Below are 21,842 nucleotides of genomic sequence, written 5' to 3'. Positions count from 1 at the left end.
TTTTTCACGTATGGAACGATCTGCCTGGTCTGTACGCATAACAATACATTTCACTTTACTTCGGTACACGTGAGAATAAATCGAAGTTTTAATGCATTTTCTCTGAACTGTGGTTTTGATACATTTTTGCAGATACAAAGCGGCTGTATGCCACCTAGTGGCAGGAGCTGAATATTGCAGAAATGCAACATCTTGCTGGCAGTTGACTGGAAAAACCTTGAAAATAATAAAAAGTTTAAAAGCAGGGCAAGGTCATTTGTCCCACTGACGGCTCTGGTGCCCTAACTATCCGATCTAAATTTATCCCTCCAGAAACGTAACTCTTCCATCTAAATCCATCCCATTCAGTACCCAAATTCGTCAATGAAGCTTGTCCTTTCCGCACTGGCTAGACCAGCATTGATAACCCATCCCTAATATCGCTTGAGAAAATACTGGTGCGCTGCCTTCTTGAAGCCCTGCAGTCTGTAGGTGTACATACACCCACAGTACCGTTAGGATGGAACTCCAGGATTTTGACCCAGTGATGGTGAAGGAGCGACAATATAGTTACAAGTCAGGAATCTGTGTGACTCTGAGGGGAACTTTAAGGTGGTGATGTTGCCTGCAACAATGTTCTGGGGCTGAGATGAGTTGGTCTCCAACAACCACAACCATCTTCCTTTGTGCTGTGTATAACATCAACACAGTGGAGAGTTTCCCCCTAATTGCCATTAATGTCAGTGGTACATAGACTTCTTGATATAACATCTGGTCAAACGCTGTCTTGCGATCAGGTTCCATTGTCCTCACCTCTTGAATTCAGCTCTTTTTCATATTTGGACTAAGGCTGTAAGTCAGGAGCCAAGTTGCCCTGCTAGAATTCAAACTGGAGCATCAGTGAGCAGGTTATTGTTCAGTAAGTACTATTTGATAGCACTGTCGATTACACCTTCCATTACTTTGCTGATGATTTCAGAGTAGTCTCCTATGGCAGTAATTAGCTAGGCTGGATTCGTCCTGCTTTTTGTCAGTAGGACATACCTCAGCAATTTTTCATATTGTCAGGTAGAAGCCAGTGTTGCAGCTGTTGTGGAGCAATTTGGCTCGAGACAAGGCTTTTCTGGAGCACAAGTCTTCAGCTAAACAGCTGGCTTGTAAAGCAGAATAAGACCAGCAGCGCGGGTTCAATTCCCATACCAGCCTCATCGAACAGGCGCCGGAATGTGGCGACTAGGGGCTTTTCACACTAACTTCATTTGAAGCCTACTTATGAGAACCAGGATTTTGTCACAGCCTTTATTGGAAAAAATGAATTGGATACTCTAAATTTATTTTTAGAATTTTTTTTAAAAACATGGCACTTCTAGCTGAAGATATTTCAACATTGTCATTTGCACTGACATGCTGGGCTCTGCTATCATTGAGGATGGGGATAGAACATAGAACAGTACAGCACAGAACAGGCCCTTTGGCCCTCGATGTTGTGCTGAGCATTGTCCGAAACCAAGATCAAGCTATCCCACTCCCTGTCATTCTGAATGTATAGAACAAATGTTAATGGGAGCCTCCTCTTCCTCTGGTTAATTATTAAATTGTTCACCAGCATTCATGATTGGATTGGGTAGAACTGCAGGGCTTTGATCTGATCCATTGGTTATGGAATCACTGAGCTCCGTCTGTACTTTGCTATGTCCATTGTTAGTATGCATGTAGAGCTGTGTTGTAGTTTCAGCAGGTTGGCACCTCAATTTTAGATATGCCTGGTACTGCCCATGGTCTGCTCTCTGACATTGCTCCTTGAATCAGGGTTGGTCTGCTGATTTGATGGTAATGATAGAGTGAGGCATATGCCAAGCCATGAGGTTACAGGTTGTGATGGAATACAACTCTGCTGCTGATTGCCCAAAGCGTCGCAAGGGTGTCCAATTTTGAGCTGCCAGTTTTGTTCTGAATTTATCCCTTTTAACATTTTGGCAGTGCCACACATGATGAGAAACATATTCATTGTGAAGTCAGGACTTTGTCTTCACAAGGACTGTGTGGAGGTGACTCCTGCCGATATTGTCATGGACAGGTGCATTTGTGACAGGTTGGTGAGGGCGAGGTCAAGTAGGTTTTTCTCCCATGTTTGTTCCTTCACCAGCTACTGTAAACCAAGATATGTCCTTTAGAACTCAGCCAGCTCGGTCAGTAGTGGCGCTCCACTCTTGGTGATGGACATTGATGTAGCAGCAGGGTAGCATGGTGGTTAACATAAATGCTTCACAGCTCCAGGGTCTCAGGTTCGATTCCCGGCTGGGTCACTGTCTGTGTGGAGTCTGCACGTCCTCCCCCTGTGTGCGTGGGTTTCCTCCGGGTGCTCCGGTTTCCTCCCACAGTCCAAAGATGTGCGGGTTAGGTGGATTGGCCATGCTAAATTGCCCGTAGTGTCCTAATAAAAGTAAGGTTAAGGGGGGGTTGTTGGGTTACGGGTATAGGGTGGATACGTGGGTTTGAGTAGGGTGATCATGGCTCGGCACAACATTGAGGGCCGAAGGGCCTGTTCTGTGCTGTACTGTTCTATGTTCTATGTCTCCCACTCAGACATCATTCTGTGCCCTTGCTACAATCAATGCCAATTCCAAGTGATGTTTAATGTGGAGCAGCAAAGATTCATCAGCCAAGGGAAGGTTGTAGTGATAATCAGCAGGAGTCAGGTTGAGGATTCTCAGATCATCATAAGGTCAGAAGTGGGGTGTTTGCTGAATTACTGCGCAATGTTCAGCACTATTCACGATTCCTCAGATACTGAAGCAGTCTATCTCCAAATGCAGCAAGGGCTGAGCAATATCCAGGCTGACAAGTAACATTCATGCCACACAAGTGCCATGAAATTACCATCTGCAACAAGAGAGGATCTAACCCACTACCCCTTGACATTCAATGGCATTACCATCACTGAATCCCCCACTATCAACATCCTACGAGTTACCATTGACCAAAATCTGAACTGGACGAGCCATATACATCCTGTGGCTATCAGAGGAATCCTGTAGTGAGTAACTTACCTCCTGACTCACCAAAGCTTGTCTACCATTTACAAGGCACAAGTCAGGAGTGTGATGGAATACTCTCCACTTTCCTGGATGAGTGCAGCTCCAACAACACTCAAGAAGCTCGACACCATCCAGGATAAAGCAGTCCTGCTTGAGTGTTCCCCCTTCCACAAACATTTAATCCCTCCACCACTGGTAAACAGTAGCAGCCGTATGTACCATCTACATGATGCTCTGCAGGATCTCACCAAGGTTCCTTAGGCAGCACCTTCCAAACCCCCCAACACTACCATCTAGAAGGACAAGTGCAGCAGATACCTGGGAACACCACCACCTGTAGGTTCCCCTCCAAGTCACTCACCATCCTGACTTGGAAATATATTGCTGTGTCAAAATCCTTGAATTCCCTCCCTTACAGCATGGTGGGTGTACCTACACCTCAGGGTCTATAGCGGTTCAAGAAGCCAGCTCACCACCACCGTCTCAATGGTAACTTGGGATGGGCAACAAATGTTGGCCTAACCAGCGAAGCCCACATCCCATAAATGAGTAATAAAAAAAACCTCCCTCCTGACTGTATAGCACTGTGCCCCCTTGACTGGTGGGTCTGTCGTACCGGTGGGCCAGGGCACACCTAGTGAGGTTGATGGAGGAGTGCAAGACATTGGCTGAAAGATGATTCATGAGTATGACGACATCAGGCTGCATCTGACTAGACTGTGGGACAGTTCTCCCAATCTTTGTGCAAGCCCAAAGATGTCAGTAAGATGAACCTTGCAGGGTCAACTGGGCGGGTTTGCTTTTGTTCTGTCTGGCACCCAGGTTGATATCAGGTGGTCCATTCACTTTTATTCTTACAATTCAATTATTACAGTTGATACAACTGAGTGCCTTGCTATGCCATTTCAAAAGAAAGGGAGCCATGTGTGAAAACCTGGAGGCCGAGAGAAGGAATAAGATAAATAGCCTGACGCAATAGCTGTGACTCTGAAGGTAGGGGATGTGCAAGGACAGAGACAAATGGAAATAGGAACGGTAGGCATCTTTTATGTCAGCCATTTCCACAACCATATAACTTTTGCTACTGGTCCTTTGAGGTTGCCCTTTATTTGTTTTGTCAGTGAGGCACTTCCACTTGATAGAATGTGGCAAAAGTAGTTCTATGAAATCAGAAATCCAGGAAGTTAAATCTTCCAAGCGTTCCCTGTAGATATGGTGACTGGAGATTCTGATATGCGACAATGGCTATGTAAAGATTCACCCATCACAGGAGACCATCCCTATGAGCTCCCAAATGGATAGAATCACATTCAGTTCTTGATTGATACCCTCAATGTAGGAGTATTAATATTTGTGTTCAATCCTGTGGTTAAAAGATTACGGCTCAATTACCTGCAGCTGACAAGCAGCCACCAGCACGTCCTGTACATTATTCAGGTTCAGCTCCATCTCAGACGTGTAGATGAAGTCCAAGATTTTGCACATAGCCATATAGGATATGTCATGTAACAATATCTCCTTCTCCTGCATCTCACGTAGCCCACCAGCAAACATCCCCCTGTAAACAGGACAGACACTGATCAGTCTTCACACGGTGAAATTAAAGGGCAATGTCTATACAGAATACTTCCCCACTACATAGAGAAAAATAATCATCTCAACTGACATGTCACCAACTATTTTCCCAAAACAGGTATTAATCACATTCCCACCAGGGAAACCATTGTGCATGGCCCGTTTCCGAGGAAGAATTTGAGCAATACAGATTGAGAAGTGCCAATCAGTGTCCTGGAACAACTGGCGTTTGATTTAATAAGCAGTCTGAAAGTTAAATCAAAACCATCTGACCCAGAAACAATGCAAGCAGATAAATAAAAGTAAGCATTAAGGATCTCATTCATCCAGAAAGAATCAGTCAGTCCATCACAGCATACAGAACCACCTGTCACGCCATCCAGAATCTCGTTCACATAATCCAGGATCTCAAGCGCAATATGCATCTAGAAGCACCAGTCACGACATCTGGATGCTCTATCACAACACCTGGAAACCACAGCCACAACTTCTGGAACCTCCCCCACAACACCCAAAACCCCAGTCTGAACATCCAGAACTCCAGTCACAACACCAGAACCAGAGTCACAACACTCACAATCCCAGTCACAACACCCGGAACTCCAATCACAACACCTGGAACTCCAATCACAACACCCAAAACCCTAGTCACAACACTCAAAATCCCAGTCACAACACCCGGAACTCCAATCACAACACCCGGAACTCCAATCACAACACCTGGAACTCCAATCACAACACCTGGAACTCCAGTCACAACACCTGGAACTCCAATCACAACACCTGGAACTCCAATCACAACACCTGGAACTCCAGTCACAACACCCAAAACCCCAGTCACAACACCCAAAACCCCAGTCACAACACCTGGAACTCCAGTCACAACACCCAAAACCCCAGTCACAACACCCAAAACCCCAGTCACAACACCCAAAACCCCAGTCACAACACCCAAAACCCCAGTCACAACACCCAAAATCCCAGTCACAACACCCGGAACTCCAATCACAACATGGTTTTGTGAAGGGGAGGTTGTGTCTCACTAACTTGATAGAGTTTTTCGAAGAGGTCACAAAGATGATTGATGCAGGTAGGGCAGTGGACGTTGTCTATATGAACTTCAGTAAGGCCTTTGACAAGGTCCCTCATGGTAGACTGGTACAAAAGGTGAAGTCACACAGGATCAGGAGTGAGCTGGCAAGGTGGATACAGAACTGGCTAGGTCATAGAAGGCAGAGAGTAGCAATGGAAGGGTGCTTTTCTAATTGGAGGGCTGTGACTAGTGGTGTTCTGCAGGGATCAGTGCTGGGACCTTTGCTGTTCGTGGTATATATAAATGATTAGGAGGAAAATGTAACTGGTCTGATTAGTAAGTGTGCAGACGACACAAAGGTTGGTGGAACTGCGGATAGCGATGAGGACTGTCCGAGGATACAACAGGATTTAGAGCGTTTGGAGACTTGGGCGGAGAGATGGCAGATGGAGTTTAATCCGGACAAATGTGAGGTAATGCATTTTGGAAGGTCTAATGCAGGTAGGGAATATACAGTGAATGGTAGAACCCTCAAGAGTATTGACAGTCAGAGAGATCTAGGTGTACAGGTCCACAGGTCACTGAAAGGGGCAACACAGGTGGAGGAGGTAGTCAAGAAGGCATACGGCATGCTTGCCTTCATTGGCTGGGGCATTGAGTATAAGAATTGGCAAGTCATGTTGCAGCTGTATAGAACCTTAGTTAGGCCACACTTGGAGTATAGTGTCCAATTCTGGTCGCCACACTACCAGAAGGATGTGGAGGATTTAGAGAGGGTGCAGAAGAGATTTACCAGGATGTTGCCTGGTATGGAGGGCATTAGCTATGAGGAGCGGTTGAATAAACTCGATTTGTTCTCACATAACGACGGAGGTTTTTTTAAATTATAAATTTAGGGTGCCCAATTCATTTTTTTCAATTAAGGGGCAATTTAGCATGGCCAATCTACCTACCCTGCACATCTTTGGGTTGTGGGAGCGAAACCCACACACACACGGGGAGAATGTGCAAACTCCACACGGACAGTGACCCAGAATCGAACCTGGGACCTCGGTGCCGTGAGGCAGCAGGGCTAACCCACTGTGCCACCGCGCTGGAACGACGGAGGTTGAGAGGCGACCTGATAGAGGTCTACAAAATTATGGTAAGAAGTCTTACAACACCAGGTTAAAGTCCAACATGTTTGTTTCAAATACTAGCTTTTGGCGCACTGCTCCTTCCTCAGGTGAAGGAGCAGTGCTCCGAAAGCTAGTGTTTGAAACAAACATGTTGGATTTTAACCTGGTGTTGTAAGACTTCTTACTGTGTTCACCCCAGTCCAACGCCGGCCTCTCCGCATCATACAAAATTATGAGGGGCATAGACAGAGTGGATCGTCAGAGGCTTTTCCCCAGGGTAGAGGGGTCAATTACTAGGGGGCATAGGTTTAAGGTGCAACGGGTAAGGTTTAGAGTAGTTGTACGAGACAAGGTTTTTACACAGAGGGCAGTGGGTGTCTGGAACTCGTTGCCGGAGGAGGTGGTGGAAGCAAGGACAAACGTGACATTTAAGGGGGATCTTGATAGAACTTCCGGTGGCTGTGATGGAGCAGTAAGCCACACATTTGGGAGCTCCCGTTTTAATGAGATTTTTCGGCTCTTTTGAGAGCCCAAAACGGAATTTTTTCGACGTCTCCCGGTGGGGGAAGGTGTGCTGAACGACTTTCCCTGCAGTCCATGCCTCGAACTCGGAGTGGAAAGGGGGAAAAAACAGCAGCAGCTCCTCAGAAAAAACGGGGGAAGGGATCCAAGATGGCCGCCGACAGAGCTCCAGAGGAATGGAGACTCTGGGCCCAGAAACAACAAACTGATCTCCTGCGCTGCTTTAAAGAATTCAAGGATGAAGTACTGAGCTCTCTGCAGGAAACGAACAGAAGGCTGTCAGAGATTCAGTCCACCCAGGGTGCTGCCATCAAGAAGTTGCAGACGCAGGCCATTGAACGAGAGGAGGAGGCCGTGGTCCTCGTGAGTAAGGTGGAGGGGCACGAAGCACTCCACAAGAAGTGGCAGGAACGCTTCGAGGAGCTGGATCACCGCATGAGGCGGAAAAACCTGCGGATCTTGGGCCTTGCGGAGGGGCTAGAGGGATCGGACCTGACAGCCTATGTGGCTGTAATGCTGAATTCGCTAGTGGGGGCCGGGTCTCTCCATCTGCCCTTGGAGCTGGAGGGAGCGCACAGGGTGCTGGCCAGGAGGCCAAAGGAAGATGAACCCCCGCGTGCAGTGCTGGTGAGGTTCCACCGGTTCAGTGATCGGGAGTGCGTGCTGCGCTGGGCCAAGAAGGTGAAGAGCAGCAATTGGGAGAATGGGGTAGTGCGGATCTACCAATACTGGAGTGCGGAGGTGGCTAAGCGGCGGTCCGGATTTAATCGGACGAAAGAGGTGCTTTATAGAAAAAAGATAAAGTTCGGAATGTTGCAGCCCGCGCGCCTGTGGGTAACTTATTTGGACCGGCACCATTATTTCGATTCCCCGGAGGAGGCGTGGGCCTTCGTGCGGACGGAGAAACTGGACTTGAACTAGGGGTTGGGGGTTGCGAGGTCGGCTGTAAGATATTAGTGCTGGATTCTGCTGTTGCTGTGTTCTCTTTTTCTTCTGTTTTTTTCTTCTTGTTTTAGTACTTTTGCAATTTTGATATGGTTATTTACGGAGGGGTTGTTCTGCTATGTTTTTGTTTTTGTGCTGTGGGGCATTGTTTGGGCTGTGTATCTTGAGGGGAGGGTCGGGGGGCTATGTTGTATTCTATGTCGGAGTGGGGGTATGGAGGGGGGCTGATATTTGGGAGCTGCGTCAGAAAGGTGTGGTGGGGCAGGGCGAAAGCGCGGGCTTTCCTCTGGTTTCCCGCGCTGCGGGGCTGGGGGGTGGAGACGGTGACGGGGGAGGCGGGGCCTTAACTGGTTCTTCCCCGCGCTGGAGCGGTGCCTGGAGGAGGGATAGATTGGGGGATGATCCCACTTCGGGAGTGGTCGGGCTATTGGCGGGAGTTTCCGGGGTCAGCAGAAGTTAGCTGACCCACGGAAGTACAATGGAGGACGGTTCGCGGCTGGGAGGGTTCCTAGCCTGGGGGGGAAGGGAGGGGGGGAAAGGGGAATACCGGGTTGCTGCTGGGTCAAGAAGGAGCTGGTGGGGGCTGGGGGGACAGAGGTGAGGGGTTGTCGCTGTGGGGACTGGGTCGGGCGGGGGGTGCTGGCCTGGGGCGGGCAGTCGACGGGCTATGGCTAGCCGACGGGGAGGGGGGCAGGACGCCCTCTGATCCGGTTGGTCACCTGGAATGTGAGAGAGTTGAATGGGCCGGTGAAGCGGTCGAGGGTACTGGCTCACCTGAAGGGGCTAAAGGCGGATGTGGCAATGCTTCAGGAGACCCACCTGAGGGTGGCGGACCAGGTCCGCCTGAGGAAGGGATGGGTGGGGCAGGTTTTCCACTCGGGGTTGGATGTGAGGAACCGGGGAGTGGCGATTCTGGTGGGGAAAAATGTGTTGTTTGAGGCATCGGAGGTGGTGGCGGATAAGGGGGGTAGGTATGTGATGGTTAGGGGCAGGCTACAAGGAGAGAAGGTGGTACTGGCTAGTGTGTATGCCCCAAATTGGGACGATGCGGGCTTTATGAGGCGTATGTTGGGACGGATCCCGGATCTGGAGGCGGGAGGTCTGATCATAGGGGGGGACTTTAATACGGTGTTGGATCCTTCACTGGATCGGTCCAGCTCTAGGACGGGTAGGAGGCCGTCGGCGGCCAAGGTACTGAGAGGGTTTATGGATCAGATGGGTGGAGTGGATCCATGAAGGTTTGTGAGGCCGAGGGCACGCGAGTACTCTATGTTCTCCCACGTACATAGGGTCTACTCTCGGATAGATTTCTTCGTGGTGAGTAGGGGACTGATTCCGAGAGTGGAGGAGGCCAAGTATTCGGCCATTGCAATCTCCGACCACGCTCCGCATTGGATAGAGTTGGAGATGGGGGAGGTGCGAGACCAACGTCTGTTGTGGCGGTTGGATGTGGGGTTGTTGGCGGAGGAGGAGGTGTGTAGGAGGGTCCGGGCAAGTATTGAGGGGTACCTTGAGGTGAATGATACGGGGGAGGTTCAGGTGGGGATGGTCTGGGAAGCCCTGAAGGCAGTAATTCGTGGGGAGCTGATATCCATCCGGGCACACAGGGAGAGGACCGAGAGGAGTGAGAGGGATAGACTGGTGGGAAAGATGCTGGAGGTGGACAGGAGGTATGCAGAGGCACCAGAGGAGGGACTGTTGGGGGAGAGGCGCAGCCTGCAGGCTAAATTTGATTTGCTGACCACTAGAAAGGCGGAGGCACAGTGGAGGAAGGCACAAGGGGCAGTGTACGAACATGGTGAAAAGGCGAGTAGGATGCTGGCTCATCAGCTCCGTAAGCGGGATGCGGCTAAGGAGATTGCTGGAGTGAGAGACAAGAGTGGGAATGTGGTGCGGAAGGGGGTAGAGGTGAATGAGGTCTTCAAGGACTTTTACGGGGAACTGTACCGGTCGGAGCCAACGGGGGAGAGGAGGGGAATGGAGAGGTTCCTTGACAGGCTTTCTTTCCCGAAGGTGCAGGAGGAGAAGGTGGAGGGGCTGGGTGCGCCGATTGAGCTGGAGGAGCTAGTTAAGGGGATCGGGCAGATGCAGTCAGGGAAGGCACCGGGGCCGGATGGGTTCCCGGTGGAATTTTATAAAAAGTTTGTGGACCTAGTGGGCCCCTTGCTGGTGCGGACACTCAATGAAGCGTGGGAAGGGGGGACTTTGCCCCCGACGATGTCACGGGCGCTGATCTCGTTAATTTTAAAGAAGGACAAGGATCCCCAGCAGTGTGGTTCATACAGGCCCATATCTCTCCTCAACGTGGATGCTAAGGTGCTGGCAAAAATCCTGGCCACCAGGATAGAGGACTGTGTGCCAGGGGTTGTGCATGAGGACCAGACAGGTTTTGTGAAGGGAAGGCAGCTGAACACGAATGTACGGAGATTGCTGAATGTCATTATGATGCCGGCGATTGAGGGGGAGGCAGAGATAGTGGTGGCGCTGGATGCGGAGAAGGCCTTCGATAGAGTGGAGTGGGGGTACCTATGGGAGGTGTTGGGGAGGTTTGGATTTGGTGAAGGGTTTATTAGGTGGGTAAGGCTGCTATATGAGGCCCCGATGGCGTGCGTGGCCACGAATAATAGGAGGTCGGAGTACTTCCGGCTTTACCGAGGGACCAGGCAGGGTTGCCCCTTGTCCCCCTTGTTGTTTGCACTGGCAATCGAGCCGCTGGCGATGGCATTGAGAGATTCAGAGAGGTGGAGAGGCTTGGTGCGAGGTGGAGAGCAACATAGGGTGTCGTTGTATGCCGACGACCTGTTACTGTTTGTGGCGGACCCGGTGGGAGGGATGCCGGGAGTGATGGAGTTACTAGCCGAGTTTGGGACCTTCTCAGGTTATAAATTAAACTTAGGCAAGAGCGAGGTGTTTGTGGTGCACCCTGGAGACCAGGAGGAAGGAATTGGTAGGCTCCCGCTTAGGCGGGCAGGGGAGAGCTTTAGGTACCTGGGGGTGCAAGTGGCCAGGGACTGGGGGACTCTCCACAAGCATAACTTTACCAGGCTGGTAGATCAGATGGAGGAGGAGTTCAGGAGGTGGGACATGCTGCCATTGTCGTTGGCGGGGAGGGTGCAGTCCGTCAAAATGACAGTGCTTCCGAGGTTCTTGTTCCTTTTTCAGTGCCTGCCCATATTTATCCCCAGGGCCTTCTTTAGGAGAGTGACCGGCAGTATTCTGAGCTTTGTGTGGGCACATGGGACTCCGAGAGTGAGGAGGGTGTTCCTGGAGCGAGGAAGGGATAGAGGCGGGCTGGCGCTGCCCAACCTTCTGGGGTACTATTGGGCAGCCAATGTGTCAATGGTGCGTAAATGGGTGATGGACGGGGGAGGGGCGGCGTGGAAAAGAATGGAGATGGCATCATGTAGAGGTACGAGCCTGGGTGCCATGGTAACGGCACCGTTGCCGCTCTCCCCTAAGAGGTTTACCACGAGCCCGGTGGTGGCGGCGACCCTAAGAATCTGGGGACAGTGGAGACGGCATCGGGGGGGGAAACAGGGGGCTCGATGGAGGCTCCACTGGGTGGCAACCATCGGTTCATCCCGGGGAACACGGATGGGGGATTCAGGGGGTGGCAAAGGGCGGGCATCAGCAAATTGAGGGACCTGTTTATTGGCGGGAGGTTTGCGGGCCTGGGGGAACTGGAAGATAAATGTGGCCTTCCCCAGGGGAACATGTTCACATACCTGCAGGTAAAGGCGTTTGCTAGGCGACAGGTCAAGGGATTCCCTTTGCTGCCCTCGCAGGGGACGATGGACAGAGTGCTTTCGGGGGTGTGGGTAGGAGAGGGGAAGGTGTCTGACATCTATAAGGTAATGCAGGAGGTGCAGGAGTCGTCAGTGGAGAAGCTGAAGGCTAAATGGGAGGAGGAACTCGGGGAGCAGATAGAGGACGGGACTTGGGCAGAGGCCTTGGAGAGAGTCAACTCTTCCTCCTCATGTGCGAGGCTTAGTCTCATCCAATTTAAGGTGCTGCACCGGGCCCACATGTCCGGGACTAGGATGAGTAGGTTCTTCGGGGGTGAGGACAGGTGCACCAATGTTCGGGGAGTCCTGCGAACCACGCCCATATGTTCTGGGCATGCCCAGCACTGGAAGAATTCTGGAAGGGGGTGGCGGGGACGGTGTCGAGGGTGGTTGGATCCAGGGTCAAACCAGGGTGGGGACTCGCGATTTTTGGAGTTGCGGTAGAACCGGGAGTGCAGGAGGCGAAAGAGGCCGGTGTCCTGGCCTTTGCATCCCTAGTAGCCCGTCGAAGGATTCTGTTACAATGGAAGGATGCAAGGCCCCCAAGCGTGGAGACCTGGATCAGTGACATGGCGGGATTTATAAAATTGGAAAAGGTCAAATTTGCCCTGAGAGGATCAATACAAGGGTTCTATAAACAATGGCAGCCTTTTCTGGACTTCCTGGCTCAGAGATAGGTAACTGGGTCAATAGCAGCAGCAACCCGGGGGAGGGGGGGGGTGCATTATTGTAGTGTTTATTCTGTAACTTTATAGTGTGTTAATTTGCGTTGTTGTTAAAATGCTGGGTTGTTCATGGGGATGGGGCGAATGTATATGATTGTTAGTATTATTGTTATTTTCGGTATTTTACTAAGGTGCGTCAATGTTGTATAAAATAAAAATTTCTCAATAAAAATTATTTAAAAAAAAAGGGGATCTTGATAAATACATGAATAGGATGGGAATAGAGGGATACGGACCCAGGAAGTGTAGAAGATTGTAGTTTAGTCGGGCAGCATGGTCGGCACGGGCTTGGAGAACCGAAGGGCCTGTTCCTGTGCTGTACTTTTCTTTGTTCTTAACACCCGGAACTCCAATGACAACACCCGGGACTCCAATGACAACACCCGGGACTCCAATGACAACACACAGAACCCCAGTCGCAGCACCCGTAACTCCAGTCAAAACACCTGAAACCCAAGTCACAACCCCCAGAACCCGAGTTACAACATCCGGAACCCTAGTCACAACACCCAGAACCCCAGTCACAACACCCAAAATCCCAGTCACAACATCCGGAACCCCAGTCACAACACCCAGAACCCGAGTTACAACACCCTGAACTGAGTCACAACACCCGGCACTGCAGTCACAACACACGGAAAACCAGTCAGAACAGCCGTAAGCCCAGGCAGAATACTGGGAACCCACGTTACAACACCTGGAACACCAGCCACAACACCCAGAACCCCAGACACAATACCCGGAGCCCAGACACAGCATCCGGAACCGCAGTTGCAACACTCAAAATCCCAGTCACAACACCTGGAGACCCAGTACAACAGCTGTAACCCCAGTCAGTCACAACACTCGTAAACCCAGTCACAACACCCGGATCGCCAGTCACAACACCCGGAACTCCAGTCAAAACACCTGAAACCCAAGTCACAACCCCCAGAACCCGAGTTACAACATCCGGAACCCCAGTCACAACACAGGGAAAACCAGTCAGAACACCCAGAACCCCAGTCAGAACCCCAGACACAACATCCGGAACCGCAGTTACAACACCCGGAGCCCCAGTCACAACACCCGGAGCCCTTGAAACAACATCCCTAACCCCAGTCACAATACCCGGAACCCCAGTCACAACACGAGGAACCTCAGATATATCACCCAACCCCAGACACAACATCCTGAACCACAGTCACAACACCTGGAAACCAACTCTCAAAACCTGGACGATAGTCACAACACCTGCAACCCCAGTTACAACACCTGGAATCCCAGTCACAAAACCCGGAACGCCATACACAACACCCGCAATCCCAGTTACAACACCAGGAATCTCAGACACATCACCAGGAACCCCAGTCACAACACCTGCAAGCCTAGTCACAACACCAGGAACCCCATACGCAACACCCGGAACCCCAGTTACAAAACCTGGAATCCCAGTCACAAAACCCGGAACGCCATACGCAACACCCGCAATCCCAGTCACAACACCAGGAATCTCAGACACATCACCAGGAACCCCAGTCACAACACCTGCAAGCCTAGTCACAACACCCGGAACCCCAGACGCAACACCCGGAACTCCAGACACAACACCCGGAACCCCAGTCACAACACCCGGACCCCAGATACAATACTCGCAATCCCAGTCACAACACCTGGACCCACAGTTACAACACCGGAATCGCAGTCATAACACCCGGAACCCCAGACACAATACCCGGACCCCAGACACAACACCCAGAACCGCAGTTACAACACCCGGAACCCCAGAAACAACACCCAGAGACCCAGTCACAACACCCGGAACTCAGTCACAACGCCCTGAACCTCAGTCACAACACCTGGACCCTAACTCTCAAAACCTGGACCACAGTGACAACAGCTGCAACCCCAGTCACAACACCAGGAAGTTCAGACATATCACCCGGACCCCAGGCACAACACACGGAGCCCTAGAAACAACACCACTAACCCCAGTCACAAAACCCGGTTCCCCAGTCACAGCACCCTGAACCCCAGACACATCACCCGCAACCCCAGACACAATACCTGGCACCCAACTCTCAAAATCTGGACCTCAGTCAAAACACCCACAACCCCATTTACAATGCCCGGAACCCCAGTTACAACACCCGGAACCCCTCACAACACCCGGATCCCCAGTCACAACACCCGGAACCCCAGTCACAACATCTGCAACCCTAGTCACAACACCCGTAACCCCAGTTACAACACCCGGAACCCCTCACAACACCCGGATCCCCAGTCACAACACCCGGAACCCCAGTCACAACATCTGCAACCCTAGTCACAACACCCGTAACCCCAGTTACAACACCCGGATCCCTAGTCACAACACCCGTAACCCCAGTTACAACATCCGGAACCCCAGACACAACACCCGGAACCCCAGTCACAACATCTGCAACCCTAGTCACAACACCCGTAACCCCAGTTTCAACACCCGGAACCCCAGACACAACACCCGGAACCCCTGTCACAACACCCGGAATGCCAGGCACAAGACCCGGAACCCAACGCTCAAAACCTGAACCCCAGTCACAACACCTGGAACCCAAATTTCAAAATGGGGACCGCAGTCACAACCTCCGCAACCCCAGTCACAACACACAATGGCCAGTAGAACCCCCGGATCCCCAGTCAGAACATCCGGAACCCCAGTCACAACACCCGCAGCCCCAGAAACAACACCCGGAGCCCCAGAAACAACACCCGGAGCCCCAGTAGAACAGCTGGAACACCAGTCACTAAACCCGGAGCCCTAGAAACAACAATCCTAACCCCAGTCACGACACCCCTAACCCGAGTCACAACACCCGTAACCACAGTCAGAACACCCGCAACCCCAGTTACAACACCCGGAACCCCACTCACAACAGCAGCAACCCCAGTTACAACACCTGGAACCCCAGTCACAACACCCGGAACTCCAGTCACAACACCCGCAACCCCAGTCACAACACCTGGAACTCAAGTCAGAACACCCTGAACCCCAGTACAACACCCGGAACCCCAGTCACGACACCCCTAACCTGAGTCACACCACCTGTAACCCCAGTCAGAACACCCGGAACCCCAGACTCAATACCCAGAACCCCAGACTCAATACCCGGAACCCCAGTTACAAAACCTGAAAACCAACTCTCAAAATCCAGACCGCAGTCACAACACCTGCAACCCCAGTTACAACACCCGGAACCCCAGTCACAACACTCCTAACCCGTATCACAACACCCATAACCCCAGTCACAACACTCGGAACCCCAGTCACAAAACCCACAGCCCTAGTCATAACACCCGCAATCTCAGTCACAACACCCAGAAGCCCAGTACAACCGCCATAGTTCCAGTCACAACACCTGGAGCCCCAGTCAGAACGTCTGCCATCCCAGTCACAACACCCGGTCCCCAGCCACAACACTCGCAACCCCAGTCACAACAGGCGCAACCTCAGGCACAACACTAGCAACCCCAGTCACAACACTCGGAACCTCAGGCACAACACCCGGAACCCCAGTCACAACACCCAGAACCCCAGACACAACACTCGGAACCTAAGACTCAGCACCGGGAACCCCAGTCACAACATGCGCAACCCCTGTCACAACAGGCGCAACCTCAGTCACAACACCTGCCACCCCAGTCACAACACCCAGAACCGCAGTGACAACACCCGCAACCCTAGTCACAACACCCGCATCCCCAGTCACAACACCCGGAACCTCAGACTCAGCACCGGGAACCGCAGTCACAACATGCGCAACCCCAGTCACAACACCTGCCATCCCAATCACAACACCCGGAACTGCAGTCACAACACCCGCATCCCCAGTCACAACACCCGTATTCCCAGGCCCCAAAGCCGCATCCCCAGTCACAGCACGCACATCCTCAGTCACAACACCCACAGACAAGTCACAACACCCGCAACACCAATCACAACACCCAGGACCACAGTCACAACACCCAGGACCACAGTCACAACACCTGGAACCGCAGTCACAATATCCAGAACGACAGTCACCAGCAGTGGGATCCTCTGCCGCAGCAGCACACCCACGCATTTGCATTTCCCGATGGTGTGGTGGGGTGGCCCACAATGGGAAAACTCATTGGCCAGCTGCAGGAACGGAGAATCCCACTGGCAGTGAGGGCGTGCCACACAGGAAAACTGGGCTGGTGGGCCAGAGATTCCAGTCCCATATCCAGAACCGCAGTCTCCAGCTGTGGGATCCTCTGCCCCAACAGCAGACCCATGCCCGCACATTTCCGAATGGCATGTTGGGGTGGCCCACAATGGGAAACCCCATTGGCCGGCTGTAGGAACGGAGAATCCTGTTGCCAGCGAGGGCGCGCCACACAGGAAAATGGGGCAGGTGGGATGAAGAATCCCGTCCCATATCCAAAATCGCAGTAGCAACCAGTCACCATCTTTAGAGCAGTTTACAAACCCATATGGAATTACAAATGATAAGTCAGGCTACCACAGCCACAGATTTCTGCTCCCGACCAGATTCTCAATTGAAAGAATTTACGATGGAAGCATGGGATTATGACTTCTTCCCTGAAGAACTGAGACGATTATGGCCCAGCGTTGCACCAGAGCCCCATAGCAATTATAGAATGCAAGCTATAAACTTCCAGCTCGCAGACTGCCATATCTCAACCAACTAAGACAACACAAAATCCACTTTCTCAGATGCTTTGGGAAAATATCTTTATTGTGAGCAAGTATGGTGCCTGAGATTCAAAAAGAAAGCCTTGCAGTTCTACTGCAGCTTTCATGATCTCAGGACCTCTCAAAGGGCTTTACGATCAATTAAATACTTTTGAGTTGCTAACTGTTGTAATATAAGAAACTCAGCAGCCAATGTGTGCACAGCACTATACTACAAATAAAATGTTATAATGACCAAATAATCTGTTTTTTGTGATGGAATAAATATTGGCCAGACCACCAGGGCAGCACGGTAGCACAGTGGATAGCACTGTGGTATCATAGCATCAGGGTCCCAGGTTCGATTCCCAGCTTCGGTCACTGTCTGTGCAGAGTCTGCACGTTCTCCCCGTGTCTACGTGGGTTTCCTCCAGGTGCTCCGGTTTCCTCCCACAGTCCAAAGACGTGCAAGTTTGGTGGATTGGCCATGATAAATTACCCATAGTGACCAAAAAGTTTAGGCGGAGTTATTAGGTTACGGGGATCGGGTGGAAGTGAGGGCTTAAATGGGTCAGTGCTGACTCGATGGGCCGAATGGCCTCCTTCTGCACTGTATGTTCTATCTATCTATCTGGAAGTCCACTGCTCTTCTTTGAAATAGTGCCATGGGATTCTTCGCCTCCAGCTGAGGGCAGACAGTTTAAAATCTCATCCAAAAAACGTCATCTCCAACTCTGCAGTACTTCCTCAGTACTGCACTAGAGTGTGTGATCTGAAGAGGCTGGGCTTGTTTCTGAAACATGGACTTCAGACCCAATTCTGATGCACTGAGGAGGCAAGTGCACAGCCAACCAACCTACCTATCGTCAAGGACAAAATGTCATGACCAGATAAGCAGACCGTGTTAACTTGTGGGGCAAAATGCTAGGACTACGTTCGGTCCGAACAGTAAAAACACAAAACCTACCACTGATATAACAACACAGCTCGTGAAAGATGGTATGGTGAATGAATGAGTTGAAATGGGTTAAAACTTTTGTGATCTGGCAAAACTTTCACCTTAAGGGTGACATTAAAGATAGTGAAAGCATCACAAGTTGAAAGCGTCCGAGTGTGGCAGTACAGGAAGCAGCACTGATTATCAATAAATAAAGAATTGCTGTCTAATCTGTGAGCAGGGCTGTAGACAGTCTGGGATTGGGGATAACCATATGATGCTATTTGATTTGAGACAAAAAATTGAATTAAGCATAGCCCATTGTTAACTATCAAGACACACGGAAAATAAATAAATGGGTAACTGCTTTTCCCCATAACACTACACTTCATCAATAAGTATAACATTGCACAACCACAAAAATATACCTCTGAACACATAATTCTAAATACAAACACACAAACACAAACCCCCAGATACAAGCACACAATACACATACACACGACTCCAAACACGGTAAAACACACAAACCCAAATATGTGCACACATATCCCACAAACCCATGAGCAAAATCCCTGAAACATATATACAGCACAGAAATCCATCCCCCAAACACAAACACATATCCACACCCACGAGACAGGTGCAGTACCTAAAATAGTCACATGATGCTGCCAGAAGTATGCGGTGAGCTTCGATGGACTTCCCCTCTACAATCAGTGTAACATCAAATAGGCTTGCACTGTTTCGGAGTGCGACTAGTCCATCGAGCAGAGACTGGGAATGTGCCGAGCTCTGATAGGTCTGGCTCACTTTTTTCTGACTTTGCTGTTTGACCTCGCGTTCTTCTGCCATGGTCATTCGATTGCTGCCAAAGACACCCAGCTTTCAGGAAAACGTTTTGCCAACAGACAGCTTTCCACACTGTCTCTTCTGAAAAATATTGAAAATGCCCAAAATCATTCAGTGGGCAACAAACTGGGTGTGTGTTATTGGAATGTCACAAATAAAGATCAGAATGACTCTGGATTTGTCTTTTCTGTGCTAATTGCCTCATAACCAAGGGTTATGAATGAATGAGTTGAAATGGGTTAAAACTTTTGTGATCTGGCAAAAGTTGGGTTAGTAAGGAAGAAAAATAAGCATCAACTAGGGTTCCCACACCTAGCCTTTGTAGTTTTACTCAGACTGGAAATGATAGCCTGTGGTCATCCAATGGAGACTGCATCAATCATGCCTCAAACAGTCTTTCACATAAGCAAATTGTAGGATCCTAAAATTGTGAAATCCCTACAGTGCAGGAGGAGACCTCTCGGCACTTTGAATCTTTACCGACTCTCCGAAAGAGCACCCCACCTACGCCAAATCCCCCGCCCCTAACCCCACCCAACCTTTAGACACAAAGGAGCAATTTACCATGTCCAATTCACCTAACCTGCATTATCTTTGGACTGTGGGAGGAAACCGGAGCACCCGGAGGAAACCCACATAGACACTGGGAAAATGTGCAAGCTTCACACAGTCACCCGAGGTCCGAATCAAACCCAGGTGCCTGGCGCTGTGAGGCAGCAGCGCTGACCAAATACTTTAGACTCACGCATAAAGCATAGATAGCTGTGTGAGGGAGTTATTCTAGCAGTTTATATTTTACAGAAATAATTTGCCTCAGGGAAAAGCAGGGATATTTGCTGGAGCAAGGAAGACAGAAGGGTATAAATCTGAGGTTAGTGAAATCCAAGTAACAATTCCATCCTCTTGCCACTGATTCCATTTACCTCTCTGGCCACTGTCTCACTGTCACATCTCATCCTGAGTTGAACTTCCTACTCTGATCCTCTCCCTCACAAAGTACCCTGGTTGATGCCAACTTTGTCTTATTGATTCACCCCACTTTGTGAGCCCAATGTTGTCTTTACCCCAAACTCTCACATTTCCTATCCATGAATGAGCAAGAGTCTAGTTGACCTTGAGTATTTGTATTCAGTGGGTACTGAGTAATTGTGTTGCTCCCTCTATTGTAATACCCTGCAACGTATCACAGGGTCCTTCCACACAAACATCATAAGCTGTACTTGTCGGGGTGGGGGGGGCAAGATTTGCACTGTGGGGCAGAGAGGGCTCTCCGCCGGACCCCTGTATCAGGCCACCCGTTCAAAATGGCAGCCCGATACCGGGATTCTGATGAAATCCAGCGAGCTCTGTCCCATGCATAAATTTGCATGGTGAAGGGGAAAGAATCACATACCGCGCCCTGTTCCTCACGACAGCAGAGACCAGTAGTGATACTCCGCTGGCAGGAGCACTTCGGCTCCAGAACAGAGAACCAAGCCCTGATGTCTCAATACTCAAGTAATGGCTGGAATGACTATGACATATCCACAAAGCTGAGGAATATGTGGATAGCACGTTTCGGGAGGTGGTCACACCACAGGTGAGCAACATGGAGGCAGAAGAGGAATCGGAAGACCATCAAATGTCTAGTAGGTCCTGGCAGGTAGTGCAAGAGTCCTCTGAATCATGAGGACTCACTCATGAACCAGTTTCCATTTGGATACTGGTGAGAGTGGTAGTCCTCAGAGGTGTGTTACAAGAGCCAAGTTTGGGGCATCATAAGTTGGCTGCTCATGCAGCAAGGAAGAAGGGTGCAAGAGAAAGGTAGGGAATTCAATAGTTAGAGTAATAGACAGGTGTTTCTGCAGCTGTAAATGTGTCTCCAGGATGGTATATTGTTTAAAAGCAAATTACTGCGGATGCTGGAATCTGAAACGCAAGGGCAAATGCTGGAAAATCTCAGCAAGTCTAGCAGCATCTAGTAGGGAGAAAAAAGAGCTAACGTTTCGAGTCCGATGACTCTTTGTCAAAGCTAACAGACAGAGAAAGTGGGAAATATTTATACTGTGGAGTGAGAATGAAAGATGAGTCATAGCCACAGAAACCCAGGGAAACCGGGTGCTAATGGCCACAGATACCATGGGGAAAGAGTGTCCCCTAGCAAGAGTGGGGGGAAAGAGTGGGGCAGTCCCCAGAGAGGACAAAAGATGTGAAAGGTCAAACAGCAGGGAAACTAACATCAGAGGATGAACTGTAGGTGTGGGGGGAGGGGAAGGGGGAAGCAAAGAGGAGAATGGTGCAAGAAAGGTGGATAAGATTGGGGGGGGGGGGGGAATCAAATGTATATTAAGAAAGAAAGAAATGGTAAAATACAGTTAAAATGAAATGAAAACAAACGGGTCGAGGTGGGGCTGATCATCTGAAGTTGTTGAATTCGATGTTCAGGCCGGAAGGCTGCTTCATGCCTAACCGGAAGATGAGATGTTGTTCCTCCAGTTTGCGTTGCGCTTCACTGGAACATTGCAGCAGGCCAAGAACAGACATGTGGGCATGGGAGCAGGGTCTTTTGTTAAAATGGCAAGCAACAGGAAGGTCAGGATCCTGAATGCGCACAGACCGAAGATGCTCAGCAAAGCGATCACCCAGTCTGCGTTTGGTCTCTCCAATATAGAGGAGACC

General features: G+C 50.3%; 1 protein-coding gene across 5 annotated transcripts in view; it reads right to left on the bottom strand.

Moving 5' to 3' along the window:
- The window catches only part of klhl22 (kelch-like family member 22), an 88,778-nt gene that overhangs the window by 29,021 nt on the left and 37,915 nt on the right, over positions 1 to 21,842 (bottom strand). For 3 of the 5 annotated variants that reach the window (XM_038793592.1, XM_038793601.1, XM_038793609.1), the window contains 2 exons: positions 18,985 to 19,265; positions 4,410 to 4,575 (listed from right to left, as the gene is read on the bottom strand). In XM_038793592.1, coding sequence (XP_038649520.1) covers positions 4,410 to 4,575; positions 18,985 to 19,193 — 375 coding nt within the window. In that variant the 5' untranslated portion in view covers positions 19,194 to 19,265. The remainder of the gene's footprint in view (positions 1 to 4,409; positions 4,576 to 18,984; positions 19,266 to 21,842) is intronic. The other 2 variants (XM_038793618.1, XM_038793626.1) reach the window with 1 other exon arrangement.

This window comes from Scyliorhinus canicula, chromosome 1, assembly GCF_902713615.1.
Source record: "Scyliorhinus canicula chromosome 1, sScyCan1.1, whole genome shotgun sequence".
Classification (NCBI taxonomy): domain Eukaryota; kingdom Metazoa; phylum Chordata; class Chondrichthyes; order Carcharhiniformes; family Scyliorhinidae; genus Scyliorhinus; species Scyliorhinus canicula.
The sequence above is the reverse complement of the archived record's forward strand: the minus strand, read 5'-3'. Positions and strand labels throughout refer to the sequence as shown.